This window comes from Thalassophryne amazonica, chromosome 21, assembly GCF_902500255.1.
Source record: "Thalassophryne amazonica chromosome 21, fThaAma1.1, whole genome shotgun sequence".
Classification (NCBI taxonomy): Eukaryota; Metazoa; Chordata; class Actinopteri; order Batrachoidiformes; family Batrachoididae; genus Thalassophryne; species Thalassophryne amazonica.
The window spans coordinates 13,715,110-13,731,442 of NC_047123.1; the positions used below are offsets into that span (position 1 = coordinate 13,715,110).

A 16,333-nucleotide genomic window follows, 5' to 3' on the forward strand; every position below is an offset into this window, starting at 1 on the left:
ACAGGTGTGCCTTAGACTGCCCACAATAAAAGACCACTCTGAAAGGTGCAGTTTTATCACACAGCACAATGCCACAGATGTTGCAAGATTTTAGGGTGCGTGCAATTGGCATGCTGACAGCAGGAATGTCAACCAGAGCTGTTGCTCGTGTATTGAATGTTCATTTCTCTACCATAAGCCGTCTTCAAAGGCATTTCAGAGAATTTGGCAGTACATCCAACCAGCCTCACAACCGCAGACCACGTGTAACCACACCAGCCCAGGACCTCCACATCCAGCATGTTCACCTCCAAGATCGTCTGAGACCAGCCACTCAGACAGCTGCTGAAACAATCGGTTTGCATAACCAAAGAATTTCTGCACAAACTGTCAGAAACCATCTCAGGGAAGCTCATCTGCATGCTCATCGTCCTCATCGGGGTCTCGACCTGACTCCAGTTCGTCGTCGTAACCGACTTGAGTGGGCAAATGCTCACATTCGCTGGCGTTTGGCACGTTGGAGAGGTGTTCTCTTCACGGATGATGCGAAGGAGATGTGTTGCACTGCATGAGGCAAATGGTGGTCACACCAGATACTGACTGGTATCCCCCCCCCCAATAAAACAAAACTGCACCTTTCAGAGTGGCCTTTTATTGTGGGCAGTCTAAGGCACACCTGTGCACTAATCATGGTGTCTAATCAGCATCTTGATATGGCACACCTGTGAGGTGGGATGGATTATCTCAGCAAAGGAGAAGTGCTCACTATCACAGATTTCGACTGGTTTGTGAACAATATTTGAGGGAAATGGTGATATTGTGTATGTGGAAAAAGTTTTAGATCTTTGAGTTCATCTCATACAAAATGGGAGCAAAACCAAAAGTGTTGCGTTTATATTTTTGTTGAGTATATGTGCAGCATCTCTCAAAAACACTGCATATCAAGAGTGGGCCTGTTCAGTCATCTCCTGGTCCAGCATCCCATCCTGGAATCGATCATAAGCCAAGTCTTCCTTGCCATGATGGGATTGCCAAGGCTGTCTGTCAGTCAGTTGTTGTATGTATATGTTTCTGTTGCCCATGCATATATTGCCATGCACAAACTAATAGTTGATATGACTGTATATGCCTTTTAATATGTGATATATTGCACGACAGATTTATATACATACATATTTAGCAGATCCCAGGTAAAATAGCAGGTTGTCAGGTGTTGTGGTTTTGACATGAAGGACGATGGTGTTGTACCGCCCTTTTCGAATATCAGGCCGGTAACTACGGAGACAGTCACCACCTGATGATACTGAAACTTTGATCTGTAAAGAAGGAGAAAAGGAAATTAGTTTGAACATGCATCATTCAACATCATATATCATGCATTTACTTTGTACATACATATACTATTAAGTATTATTGAAGACACTGAAATGTGTCAACTGTTTTTAACATATGTAACAGGATTTTGCATGACACTGCATATTCACCCACAATTGGAATGAATTTGGTGGAAATTAGTATGAACCAATCTGATCAGAGTCGGCATTGATCTGGTAACACTGTAACTCAGTACAACTTGCCACATGGATGGGTAGTTGGCATCAAACTGGTGACCCCACTCACGTTCCCATTGTTGAAAAGGGTAGTATGACACCCAGCAGGATGAAAAAAGCCCTGCCAAAGGGCAGATGAGTACCTTGTGAGTCAGTGAAATCATATTTTTATGTATTTTACTTTTTTAAAATTTCGTATGTCGCACTGTATTTTGTGTGTGTGGATCCTAGGGGTACAGTGTCACACTGTATCCACGACAGGTGGATCTTGATACAGGTGATATGGCCAGGGTGGCAACTTGGAGCTGGTGCAAAATAGAAAAAGAGGCTTTCATCTGCACAAACCAGGCTTCAATCATTCATTGGAACATCAGCTCAGTACATATGATATCACAGTGTGCAATGTGGGCACTGTATTTCATGCAGGCACCTCTGCTTGCTGCTGACTGAGTTGTTACACCTGGTGGACACCCACTGAGGAAACACTCACAGAAACAGTACCATCTAAAAGAAGAAAAAGTGGCAATGCTCCCCAGCCACTATGGAGGTTGGGGGGGGGGGGGGGGGGGGGGGTCCATCTATGCAGTCCATACTATGCATGCACAAGACAAATAGATGTTGCTTGACATGTTTTCTGTAGTTTTAAGAGTGTCTGCAAATCAGCAGTGCAACAAAATGTCATTTATGTCAACGCTATGTTGTAAATATTTTGACACAAGTACCAAGTGTATTAGTGCAGTGCAGCCAGTGTGCACATGTTTGTGCATCATGATGAGATGCACATAAACATTTTACCTTGTAATTTCTGGCATGATTATTGTCCAATGTGGGGTCAGGTATGTGAGCCCACACTAACAAAGGAGGCTTTAGCAAGCCCCTGGTTTTAGAATTAAGAAATTAAGAAATGGCGATAACCAATAATCATTTTATAATTAAATTGCAACCCTCTGAAACTTAACTGAGCTGAAGTGGTAGGTACCTAGAGACTCGCACACCTACGTACATAATATATGCACGTATTAAGAGGGGCTGATGTATTAGTACAAGTCTTATGTGTGTTAGTCTCTTGCTATGTTGCTTGCTATGCATATGCATTACTTATACAGTGGATCCTCGCTATAACGCGGTTCACCTTTTGCAGCCTCGCAGTTTCGCAGATTTTTTTTGTGCAATTTTGCATGTCTTTTTTTTTAACAGTGCATTGTGTTCTGCGTCCTTATCAGGTGAGCCGGTCGGCATCACCACAATTGCTCTCACTGCCTCCGATGTGCTTTCTGCGGGCTTGGTAAATGCAGCAGCGGGCCACTCACACTGCCCTCCTGTCTACTGTGCTGAGCTGCGCCAAATCTGGCAACAGGTCCAGAGACTACACTTGCTGTTTTGATCTGGATGTTGACCGCAGCCGCAGAGCTCCGTGGCCACCGAGAGAGGAGTTGGATTCTTTGCGGGTCACGCATCCGTACCTTCAGAGGCAGTGAGGGAAGGGAGAGTTCTGCGTGTGTCTGTTCTTCTTCTTCTCGCACAGAAGAAAAGAGAGAATGTTTACACAAGAGAGAAAAGTGAGAAAATGTTAATGCCTGTTTGAGAAAAGTATATAAAGTGCGTAGTGAGGGGTTTTACAGCCTTAAAACATCTATAATAATTGCAAAAAATAGCGCTGACTACTTTGCGGATTTCGCTTATCACGAGTTATTTTTAGAACGTAACTCCCGCGATAAACGAGGGACCACTGTACATTGGATGCCAATTTTCAGTACAACTGAAATAGAGAACATAAGATCAAACCATTCAAACATTAAATACCAAACATTAGACAAAAAGTTACAATTTATACAGAAGGGGGGATTTCTCCTGTTTGGGGGAGGTTGGTGGTGCTAACAATAAATGCGTGTGTGTGTGTGTGTGTGTGTGTGTTGGGGTGTATGTTGCTTGACTTGAGTTGCTGGATCCTGGTTTTAACTGCTGACATGGTATTGTAACACCAGTGGTGAACTCCATGGCAACACACCACGGAGCCCGACCATATTCTTGTAGGTAAAACACTTGAAAAATTCTGCAAAACTGTAGGGCTCAGTTTGTGAATTTGTGTTTCAGTTTGTGTTCACAGACTTGCTGTGGCTTCCATGAGGATCCAGTTTGACTTGTCATCTTCCAGTGTCCAAGAGTAAAGCCAGACTTGAAGATCAGACTGTTTCTCAGGAATTCGTGTGCAATTCGCCTGGATCACTTTTAGTTGTGTAATGACAGAGTATGCCCCAAAATGCAAAAGGAGTATATACAAATATCTAATCATATTAAAGATGAAAGTTACACATATCCGGGTGGTTACAACATACTGAATTAGCTTGTTTCCTGGCTTGGTTGATCAGCTCCTTGATTTGCGAGATATTTCGTCTCAAATTATCCTGCAGTTTCTTAATTGGCTGCAGCTTCTCCAAAAGCCTGTCAGCTTCATCCTCTAAATCCTTCACCCTTGCTCCTGCAGCATGAACTATGGATAGATTGAGAGAGAGAGAGAGAGAGAGAGAGAGAGAGAGAGAGAGAGAGAGAGAGAGAGAGAATGTAGCAGTAACACAGAATTGGTAGGATAGTTATTTCCATGAATGCTGGATAACAAACGGTAGCTCTTACAGCATGGAAAACCAGCATGTAAAAAGTATGGTAAGCCATGTGGTCAGGAAATGACTGATACTACTAATGAAAGGCATGAATGAGAAGAACATGAAGGAAGAGAGAAAGATGGGAAAGCTGTAGAGAGCCAAACAATTAGTGTAGGTCAGCTTTCAAAGAGAAATGTGGAAAGGATGTAGTATTACACAGAGTACGCAGTATATGCTTGAAACTGAGAAAGAAAGAAAGAAAGAAAGAAAGAAAGAAAGAAAGGAAGAAAGAAAGAAAGAAAATAAGGCCCATGCTTGCTGTTGTGCAGAGTTCTCATGCTGTAGCAGAGCCAAACAGTACTACAACAAAATTAATGAATGATGCTCCAATACTGTTGTAGACAACATAATTAATATTTATAAAGATGTTCCTACTTTGTGCCTTTTCCCACCTCTGTGAATTAAGATGGGAAAAGGCAGTGGTCAGTGTGATTGACCATTATGCAGTTTGGAGATTAGCTCCAGGACATTTTGACATTTTATCATATTTGCACAAGATACTGAAATGTCCCTGTAAACTAGTTTACATAGTACAGCTTTCATGATATTGGTGCACCATTTATAATAATAAATGCTTTTACTGAAGTAAATAAAATATACATACTGATAGCTGTTGGGATTGAAAAAGGGAAACAGAAAGAAAACATCACAATAGGTTAAGGCAGTCACAGTTCATCAATATACAAGGCCACAGAAAAACATCTCAAAATTTCTGTGTAATCAGATTTTTTTTAAAATAAGTCAACATTTTTGATTAATGTTTTACAACTGATTAAAATATTGCACCAGACCCATTTGTTTTAATAACATCAAACAAAACAAGCAGCAAATTACTGTTTTTCTCTGGGTCCTGGATCATCTGATTGGCTGCACTGACAGTGCCCTCCAGCTCGCTGTAGTTCTTTTGCAAGACACGTAATTGCAGGTTTAAATCTCCAAGACGCTCTAGGACATCTGTGGCAGTGGCATTAGCATCAGCTGCTACAGTCTTGGTGGCCACTAATTTAACAGCAGTGTCTGTCAATTAACATAGAAAAGAAACACAGTAACATAAAATTCACACTCATGAATCAGTAGTGTTATTAGGGCTTCCACAGCAGATGTGCTTGGCATTTTTCTGATAACTATATTAAGTATGCATGATAGAATTCACAATTACAATACCAGTTTGTTACAGAAATTTTATATCCTGAGCCATGTATGAGTTCACAGTGGCAAATCAGTGGAGGAAAAATAACAGACAAATACAGTAGATAGCAGATGTAGGAGACAAGAACTCTCTCTTTCTCTGTGTAAATATATATATATATATATATATATATATATATATATATATAAGGTCTGTTAGAAAAGTATCAGACCTTTTTATTTTTTTCAAAAACCATATGGATTTGAATCACGTATGATTGCATCAGCCAAGCTTGAACCTTCGTGCGCATGCGTGAGTTTTTTCACGCCTGTCGGTTGCGTCATTCGCCTGTGAGGACGCTTTGTGTGAGCAGTGGTCCACCCCTCTCGTCGGATTTTTATTGCGAATAAATGTCTGAACGATTTGGAGCTTTGCTGCATCAATTTTTTCCAGAAACTGTGAGAGATCTCCAGGTGGTAACCATTCGGAAAATTCAAATGGCTTTCAGGGACGATTTTATGGGGATTACACAGATTAAGGAGTGCTCCAGCCGGTTTAAAGATCGCCCACAGCTGCTGAGAGCGCGCCGCGCTCCGAGCGCCGATTGACAGGCTCAAACCCCGCTGAAACAACCAGATCATTTCCAACGTGAAGGCTTTGTTGATCCGGGACATCGTCTGACTTACACAAAAATGGCAGGAGACGTGGACATCAGTACTTTTTCGGCACATTCTACTGTTACAGGAGATTTTTTCATGGAAAGAAAAGTGGACAGATGCGCCACGGAGCCGTTCATGGCGCGGCACAAAACCACCTCCGTGTTGGTCTCACAGGACGGCTTTGAGATGGCTTTCAGACAGCTGTCGGTGGGTTTTCAGTCGTGTGACTAACCGAGAAATTGTGGATGAGCCTGGACATTCCAGAACATGTCCTGTGACGCTTCATCATGGCGTTGCTTTGCACCATGCGGCTCCGTCCCGACGCGCGGAATTCCTCCGCTCCTCTTTCCATGACAAAAACTCCTGTAACAGTGGAATGTGCAGTTAATTTCCAAACTGGACGCTGTGTTTTCTCTGGCACGTCCTCTGACTAGCACAGGAATTGCGGAAGATGTGGACATCAGCACTTTTTCGGCACATTGAGACAGACGTGCGGAGGAATTCCGCGCGTCACGGTGGAGCCGCATGGCGCAAAGCAACGCCATGATGAAGCCTCACAGGACATGTTCTGGCATGTCCAGGCTCATCCACAATTTCTCGGTTAGTCACACGACTGAAAACCCACCGACAGCCGTCTGAAAGCCATCTCAAAGCTGTCCTGTGAGACCAACACAGAGGTGGTTTTGTGCCGTGCCATGAACGGCTCCATGGCGCATCCATCCGCTTTTCTTTCCATGAAAAAAACTCCTGTAACAGTGGAATGTGCTGAAAAACTACTGATGTCCACGTCTCCTGCCATTTTTGTGTAAGTCAGACGACGTCCCGCATCAACAAAGCCTTCACGTTGGAAATGATCTGGTTGTTTCAGCGGGGTTTGAGCCTGTCGATGGGCGATCGGAGCGCGGCGCGTTCTCAGCAGCTGTGGGCGGTCTTTAAACCGGCTGGAGCACTCCTTAATCTGTGTAATCCCCATAAAATTGTCCCTGAAAGCCATTTGAATTTTCCAAATGGTGTCCACCTGGAGGTCTCTCACAGTTTCTGGAAAAAATTGATGCAGCAAAGCTCCAAATCGTTCAGACATTTATTCGCAATAAAAATCCAACGAGAGGGGTGGACCACTGCTCACACAAAGCCTGCTCACAGGTGAATGACGCAACTGACAGGCGTGAAAAAACTCACGCATGCGCACGAAGGTTCAAGCTTGGCTGATGCAATCACACGTGATTCAAATCCATATGGTTTTTGAAAAAAATAAAAAGGTCGGATACTTTTCTAACAGACCTCGTATATATATATATATATATATATATATATATATATATATATATATATATCGGGAGGAGGCCCCGGGGAAGACCCAGGACACGCTGAAGGGACTACGTCTCTCGGCTGGCTTGGAAATGCCTTGGGGTTCCCCCGGAAGAGCTGGGGGAGGTGTGTGTGGATCGGGAGGTCTGGGCGGCTTTGCTTGAGCTGCTGCCCCTGCGACCCGACTCCGGATAAAGCGGATCGTGTTACTGGTAGCAACTGATTGCTGGTAGTTACAGCAACCCTCAACCTTCAAGCGACCACACGACTGCATAGGTCACCAGTTGGGAGACACTCTGTCCCCAAACAACTGTGGTCTGTGACTCGGACTGAGTGTGCCCATTGTCAGACAGATTGATGGAGGCTGCAAATAATCACTATCTCATTCCAAAGCACAGACACATGTTGGAATTGATTAGTCAGACTGTGCTCTCTTGCAAACCAAACAAGTAAGAGTGATGCTCGGATATCTGATCTGGCTACAGATGGTAATACATCCCACTCACTGTTACATTATTATTACAATTATTCAAACATGGCCATGGATGCAGCCACACACGCACAGACTTAGTGTAGCATCAAGTTAAGTTCATGGTGGGACAGCATTAGTTTTAATATCTTGGTGATGTTGTGTGCTGGGCACACCGATTGTGAGAAAGAGAGGAAAAGAAGCAGACAGTTGCGGTGCTAAATGGTGAATGAATGCTTGTTCTCTCTGACCTTTTTATTTTTTTCAAAAACCATATGGATTTGAATCACATGTGATTGCATCAGTCAAGCTTGAACCTTCGTGCGCATGCGTGAGTTTTTTCACGCCTGTCGGTTGCGTCATTCGCCTGTGAGCACGCCTTGTGGGAGGAGTGGTCCAGCCTCCTCGGCGGATTTTCACTGTCAGGAAATTGGCTGAGCAACTGCCACTTTACTGCATCAAAATTTTTTCAGAAACTGTGAGAGACAGCCAGTTGGAAACCATTTGGAAAATTCAGATGGCTTTCGGTGAAGATCTTATGGGGATCATACAGATTAATGAGCATTACAACCGGATTAAAGACGGTCCACAGCAGCAGAGGGCGCACCGCGCTCCGAGCGGCAATCGACAGGCTGAAACGACCAGATCATTTCCAAACTGAACGCTGTGTTGATCCGGGACGTCGTCTGACTACTACAGAAATAGCAGAATTGGTGGACATACCACTTTTTCGGCACATTCCATTGTTACAGGAGTTTTTGTCATCGAAAGACGTGCGGAGGAATTCGCGCGTCGGGACGGAGCCGCATGGCGCAGAACAAAAAGCAACGCAGTGATGAAGCCTCACAGGACATGTTGTAGCATGTCCAGCTCGTCCACAATTTCTCGGATAGTCACACGACTGAAAAGCCACCGAAAGCCGTCTGAATCTTCCAAATGGTGCAAGAGCTGGGCATGTCAGGGCATGTCCTGTGAGACCAACACGGAGGTGCTTTTGTCCCGCGCCATTAGCGGCTCCGTGGCGAATTCCTCCGCTCCTCTTTCCATGACAAAAACTCCTGTAACAGTAGAATGTGCCCAAAAAGTGGTATGTCCACCTCTTCTGCCATTTCTGTAGTAGTCAGACGACGTCCCGGATCAACACAGCGTTCAGTTTGGAAATGATCTGGTCATTTCAGATTTATTAACCAAACTGCATGCATGATGCAGATGCAGCAGAGGAAATATTTTTCATTATTATATATGTAATATTGTAGACTGCTCTAATCTTCAGTGGCCAATTGTGTATGGCAGTTAAGGAGTTTCAAAACTGTGGGCTGCTGGCAGAGGTCTGACTTGATTTGCAAAGATGTTCTGACCAAGCGGGGAAAGGTTAAAAAATAAACAAGTTCAGTTTTCTGTGGAGTAAGTGGTCATTCACTTGTCATTAAGATGTTTCATACTCAGCTTCCTACTTGACACATTTGGAAAAGGAGTGTGTCTGTGGCACAGAGGCATGGCCACATGAAGTCTGAGTGCAAACAACACTGACCACACTTTGCTGACATGACTGTTTAATGTAATATTGCCATTATGAATTGGACAGTCTTCATTTCATTCAGCAACATTTTGTTTAAAAACAGGTATGGTTTCCCACCTTATTGAAAAATATAAATCTGGTTACCAGCACACCAAAGCAGCACAATCTTTCTGCTTCTTATCATGCATACAGTACAACTGATTGATAAATCCCTTATTGCATCAATTATTTTGGCAGCACGGACATTATATGGTTTCATAGGGGCAGGTGATGTGAAGTAATTACCATAAATCCCATTAGAAAATGATATACACAGAATGCACACAACCACAAAGTTTGCACTTTTAACTTTCTGTAAAATGATCAGAAATTCCCTCAGGTTATATTAACACTGAATGAAAACAAGCTTCTGTGTAAAAGGACTTTTCTGCTCTTTATGTCTGGCATGGAGGCTTATAAAAAGATGCACTTGATACACAATTTGTATCTTTGTCTTATCCATGTTATGCGCAAAATAGTCCACAACTCTGAATGCAGATTAAAGAATAAATAAATAAATAATCCAAAAATGCCTGTATTTGTATTATCATGCTTTTTACAAGGACCATTTTTCAAATCTCACCAGCAGAGCTGTTCATCTCTTTTTCCTTTCACATTCTCCTCCTCACAATCAGTGGGTTTCTCTGCAACCTCACTCTGCCAGCCACTGACATCCGCCCCTTTGTGGAGCAGAGATGGTACTGGTGTTGCACACCAATAGCCCCCTCCAAAAAAACAAACAAAAAAACAAAACAGCAGCCACATTGTAGAGTTCCAGGATTTACTGTGCATATTTTGAACACGTTCAGGATGCAGTCTGTGACTGATATTCAACCCACCACACATTGCCAACATCCATTTTTTCTGTGAAAGTTGAGTTAATGTGACACACAACCCTGCAACAATTTGTCATGAGCCTATGGCAGGGTGCAACTGGGTTTTCACTTAGGATTCCCTGGTGTTTCACTGTTGCCCCTGCCATTTGTCTATCTACACTCACTGTCCACTTTATTAGCCACACCTGTTCAACTTCTTGTTAACACAAATAAGTAATTAGCCAATCACATGGCAGCAATGAAGACGTAGAAAGTGGATTTAAGTGATTTTGAACGTGGCATGGCTGTTTGTGCCAGACAGGCTTGGTCTGAGTATTGCTGATTTACTGGGATTTTCACACACAACCATCTCTAGGGTCTACAGAGAATGGTCTGAAAAAGAGATGATATCCAGAGAACAGCAGCATGGATGAGAATGCCTTGTTGATGTCAGAGGTCAGAGAATTGTCAGATTGGTTGAATGGGCGAATGCATGATGCCACCATGTCAATATGGACCAACATCTCTGAGGAACGTTTCCAACACCTTGTTGAATCTATGCCATAAAGAATTAAAGCAGTTCTGAAGGCAAAGGGCGGTCCAATATGGTACTAGCAAGGTGTACTTAAAACAAAAAGTGGCTGGTGAGTGTTTACCACCTAAGAGAATGCATCACAATGACCTGCTGGTATTGTAAAGCATTAAGTCAAATTTGCATGGAATTAAGGGAACATGGACATTTTGGATTAATCACATGGACTCCTCCATGTATAATGTGTGATAGCACCAATTACCATTTTCAGTGTGTTGATTAGAAAGCAAGCATGTTATGGTTTCACTTCAACAACCTCACTATAGCTGCAATGTGTTCTTGAGTAAAGACTTGTCAAAGGAAAGCCTGGGTCCCACCGAATATGGGTGTGTCAGCGATTATTTGAAGAATGACCCACGTTTTCGTCTATCCGCTATGAAGGTGCCTCTCTGTACCTTGCATGTGCCACGTAGCAGCCTCTAGTGAGCCACGACCGACCTGTCATTAGAGCCTCAAATGGCTCGCATCAGCCACACTAAGCCACGTAGTGCTGTGATAGCGCCATGATAACGCAATGTTGGCACACTTTTAGGTATGGGTTTGGTCCAAACCTCCAGCCCTCCCACACCTGGTCCCTTTAAAGCAGGGGTGGCCAAGATCGGTCCTCGAGAGCTACCTTCCTGACACTCTTAGTTGTCTCCCTGCTCCAACACACCTGAATCCAATGAAAGACTCCAATGAAAGCAGACTTTTATGAGCGTTTCATTGGATTCAGGTGTGTTGGAGCTGGGAGACAACTAAGAGTGTCAGGAAGGTAGCTCTCGAGGACTGAACTTGGCCGCTCCTGCTTTAAAGTGTGGGTTTTCAATTCAGATTCACAGCAGCATTTAAAGATGTCACATTTTTTAAATTCAGTCCAAAAATAGACACTCCAGTACAGTCCTGCAGTTGTGCGCTGTGCGCCAGGTTGCTGTTCACTTGTAATGCACCTGACCAGCTAGAACCAAACCAAGGGCTCCTGGACAGCCACCTCTGTGCTCCTCGCTGGCTCCGCGGCTCGCTGGCTTTATTTTTTCCCTGGCTTTAAACACACACCATGATCCCACTTTAAACTTTGTGTTCTTCGGTTTGTCTCTGTGCGTGCGCTGCTGTTCTCCATTCCTGGACAACCGCCTCTGTGCTGCTTCTCACTGGCTTCCTTTCCATCCGTGGCTTGCTGGCTTTATTTTTTCTCTGGCTTTACACACAGTCATTTTCACACTGTGATCCCATTTTTAACTTTGTGTTCATCCATTTATTTCTGCAAAGTTGCTCTTTTGCGCGCGGTGCTGTTCTGCATACACAATGAGGTGGTCACTTTAATTTTATACACCTGTGGATCACTTTCAAATACATATATATATATATATATATATATATATATATATATATATATATCTTTAATTCTTCCGCAGCTTACAAGTCACCCTGATACTGCGCGCTCTCCTTCTGTGTGGCTGCACAGCTCTTCCACGGCTTTAAACACACATCCACTTTCACGCAGTCAACCAAATTTTAACTTTGTGTTCATCCACTATTGACTGAAAAATGACTCTTTCGTGAGCTGGTGTTCTGCCTAAATGCTCCTTTGAAGCGTGATGAGTCACTGCCTCAGTGTGCAGACACAGCGGAGCTCATGTGATTCATCAACAAGATATTAAATCAACCATAGACATACCTTAACAGCTAGGAACTGTTTTATCAAGCTATAAAAAAACATTAAAACTAGTTACCTGAAGCTGTTCAAAATACATTCCACATGGAGCAGGAAAGAGAGGAAAAAAGTGTCCAGATGAAACAGTCCTCTGAGATTCCAGAAGTGATTAGAGGTGTTTTCAGCATCCAAGGTTTGATAGAAAATGATTAATCTGCTGCAAAATAATTATTTTATACACAGCGTCCAGCGCACAGAGCAGGTGGAATTGTGTGTGTAAGAGGGCAGTTGCTCCAAAAATAGCCTCTCAGGTCCTGCGTAGCTGCCAGGCGCACAGATAATGGGCTTTTAGCAGACTCGTAAGCACCACGCACATGCCTCTAAGTCATCGCAGTAACTCGAACACAAACTGCGCCACACTGTTGTTGCTAAATTTTGAACTTCTTGAAATTAGTGCCATGCTCAGAGAGGAGCCTTGTTAACTGAAGATAATGCCTCTAAGAGCCATCACTGTCCCACGATAGTTGAAGAAACCCTCTCGTAGCAAAGAAAACATGCTGCGTGGCTCATTATTCATCTTTCATTATTCGGTGGAACCCAGGACCTAACAACCTTTCCATATGCACTAATATTGATTCCCTATGATTTTATCTTTTACATGCACACTCACAAACCCACAGTTTACTCTTATATTCGTACCGTTGGGAATAGCATTAAGAGTTGCCATGGTTCCATTGACAGCTTTGAGCAGGTCTTTGGTTTTATCTCTTGCTGCTTTAACTCTGCTCTTCAGTGCGGCCACATTACCAGCATTGTCTGCTCAAAAACACACAGATAGATACACACACAAAGTAAATAAAGATAAATTTATTTGCGATCATAGCAGGCTCCTCATAACTCAAAGTCTGATGACAAATCACACTAATACCACATATAGTAAATGGTTGCAAATGAATAAATACTGAACAACATGCATGCACTGATTTTTCTTGTAATGGCTTAACTGCCTGTCTCTGCAATAATAAGCTGCCGTCTTTAATGATTTCAGCCTGCTCATTGCATGGGTTACTTTTTGAATACCTGAAAGGGTAAGGTAATATCTGATTAAGACCATTTTGTGACAGTGAGTGTACAACAGTGGTCTCAAAATAAAATTGTGTGGGCTACTGGCTTAGTTCTGTTCAGAAGTGGTTGACTTGAATAATCATCAACTATTAATTAATCAATGAACGGTTGTAGGGCATTTCTCCCTCAGTCATTTCCCAAAGCCGGGGGGAATTTATTATGACTTTATTTGTAATAACTAAATATTTACAAAACAAGCAAGAAAAATTGACATTACTATTTGATAATTTGGCATGTAAAGTGTTGTATCAATGAGGCTTTTCAAATATGCAAAATATAAATTTTTTAGAACATTGTTTTTTGGCGCTGTGGGAGATGGCTGCCTCTCCAGTAGTCCGCAAGTTTGACTTATTTTTTAGCTCTTTTTTCCTCTCCTTTCTACCCTTCTGCTCTTCACACAAAGACATTGTGTGCTTTATACATATCCCATGGATACTTTTAACTTTCTACCGCTACCAGGAGCAGGGTTTTTCACTTATTCAAGAGATGAACTGCTTGCTCTGAAAACAAAGTGACAAGCCAGGATACAACACACCATCCCAGCAGAGCTGAGGAGGAGACCCAGGGGCTGCAAGGTCGTTGGCTAAGCTGAAGGCTAGGCTAGCAGACATTCGGATGCACTACAAACCATCGATTCCCTCCATGATCATAGGAAATGTGAACTCGGTGCAAAACTACTAGCTGTCTGCACTGAAAAACCAATAGATTTACTGTGAGAGCAGCCTGTTTATCTTTACGGAGATGTGGCTAATCCAACTCATTCTGGACGCTAACATGCACCTGCTGGGATTCACTGCTGTGAGAGCTGAGAGAGACACTGAAGTGTGCGGGACAAGCAAAGGCAGGGAACTCATAATGTACGTTAACAACCGCTGGTGTAACCCAGGACACATCTCTGACAAGACGGTCTTGTGTTGGCGGGACCTGGGGCTGCTAGGTGTTAGCCTACGGCCACACTATCTACCGAGGGAGTTTAGTCACGTGAACACCATTTGTGTTTACATACCTCCAAGAGCAGACGCAGCCACTGCATTTGAGAAGATTCACTCCGTAACAGCAATGCTGCAGACAAAGCACCCTGATGCACTGATGATTGTTTCTGGGGATTTTAACCATGCAACTTTGGACTCTACTTTGGCTGCTTTTAACCAGGTTGTGGACTGTCCAACATGAAACAACAGGACAATTGACTTACTGTATGTTAATGTGAGGGACGCACATAGAGTCACACCCCTCCCCCCTCTAGGGAAGTCTGACCACAACTTGGTCCACCTACAGCCACAGGACACACCCCCTGGTCCAACGGCACGCCCCTCCTCTCCCCCCCCCACCCCGTTGCCTCCACCCTGCTGCTCCCCCCGAGCTCACGGCTGTGCGGGACACTGCTGCGGCCCCCCACACTCACATCTCCTCAATTCGGATGATGGACTGCCTTAACATTTAGCGTACATAAACAATCAAATGTATATGTATGGGTGTTTTAATTCTAATGTGTGCCATTATTACATTCAACTTGTAATAATTGTGGATTAATTGTATTTTTGTCTGAGGTGATTGGGTGTGAAGAAATTTGGTTGTACTTGTTGTAATGACAATAAATCTATCTATGTATCTATCTAAGTAATGAAAATGGAAGGTGAAATGGAAGGTGCCATGAGAAAATGCTGCAACACCACGGTATGGGATGAGCTGATCAACATGCATGGTGAGGACATAGAGGGGGCGACACACTGTCTGAAGGATCATCAACTTCTATGCAGACGTGGTGTCCCCAACCAAGATGGTCCGCTGTTACCCTAATAACAAACCATGGGTAATGCGGGAAGTCAAAGCTGTCCACAACAGGAAGGAGGCCGCCTTCAGAAGCAGAGACATGGAGGCGATGAAGGCAGCACAGTGGGAGGTAAAACATTCCATGGGGGAAGCAAACGACAGCTACAGGAGAAAGGGGAAGCAGAAGCTGAAAGAAAACAACACAAGGGAGGCATGGGAAGGTGTGAAATCCATCACAGGCCATAACACAAAGACCAGAGTCATAGGGGTGACAATGGAAAAGGTGAACAAACCTAATGACTTCTTCAAATGATTCAGCCAGTCCATGCCTCTCACCCTGTCGTCTCACTGGAGCTATTTCTCCTTCTTTCCTCAGCACACCTCCACCCAGACATCACAGCAGCAACCCCCTCCTCCTCCTCCCTCACCTCAACGCAACCTCCTCTGTACATCGCTGTGGACCAGGTCAGAGGACAGCTGAGGAAGTTTCATCCAAAGAAAGCAATTCTGATCAAGACAGTTGAGGTGGAGGCTGTGAATTCCTACAAGTACTTTGGACTGTGGCTGGACAGCAAATTGGACTGGACAATCCACACCAACCACCTGTACAAGAAGGGACATAACTGGCTGTACTTCCTGAGGAGGCTGCTGTCGTTCAACATCTGCAGGAACCTAAAATGGATGTTATACTGGTCCATCATAGCCAGCATCTTCCTTTATGTCGTGGTGTGCCGCAGGGGCAGCACATCCAAAAAGTACACATCCAGGTTGGACAAACTGATCAGGTGGGCTGGATCTATGGTTGGCATGAAGCTGAACCTCTGGTGGTGGTGGAAGAGAAGAGAACACTGGACAAACTGCTGGACATTATTATCACTTTACCGAGGCGTTGCTAGGCCGGTATCGTAGATTTATGTCAACGCTACCTGGCTATACCCGCCCGCTGTGTGTAAACAAATGTCATACTGTGCGTAGCCCAAGAACTGTCTCTAGAGGACAAAAAAAAAAAAAAAAAACCTGTCCACAGAGGAAAAGATAAAAAGGCAAGAAGTGTATGTTGGTCCCAATATGGATATTCTGGAT

General features: G+C 43.7%; 1 protein-coding gene and 1 long non-coding RNA gene across 6 annotated transcripts in view; one reads left to right on the forward strand and one right to left on the reverse strand.

The window, feature by feature from the left end:
• The window catches only part of lama2 (laminin, alpha 2), a 780,279-nt gene that overhangs the window by 194,635 nt on the left and 569,311 nt on the right, over nt 1–16,333 (reverse strand). For 3 of the 5 annotated variants that reach the window (XR_004558560.1, XM_034162643.1, XM_034162641.1), the window contains exons 46-50: nt 13,052–13,168; nt 5,024–5,206; nt 4,794–4,799; nt 3,866–4,020; nt 1,152–1,295 (exon numbers count right to left, since the gene is read on the reverse strand). Coding sequence is in view for 4 of the 5 variants with exons in the window: in XM_034162643.1 (XP_034018534.1) it covers nt 1,152–1,295; nt 3,866–4,020; nt 4,794–4,799; nt 5,024–5,206; nt 13,052–13,168 (605 nt within the window). In the remaining variant the exon portion in view is untranslated. The remainder of the gene's footprint in view (nt 1–1,151; nt 1,296–3,865; nt 4,021–4,793; nt 4,800–5,023; nt 5,207–13,051; nt 13,169–16,333) is intronic. The other 2 variants (XM_034162644.1, XM_034162642.1) reach the window with 1 other exon arrangement.
• The window catches only part of LOC117503416, a 559,959-nt gene that overhangs the window by 37,196 nt on the left and 506,430 nt on the right, over nt 1–16,333 (forward strand). The window lies entirely within an intron of this gene.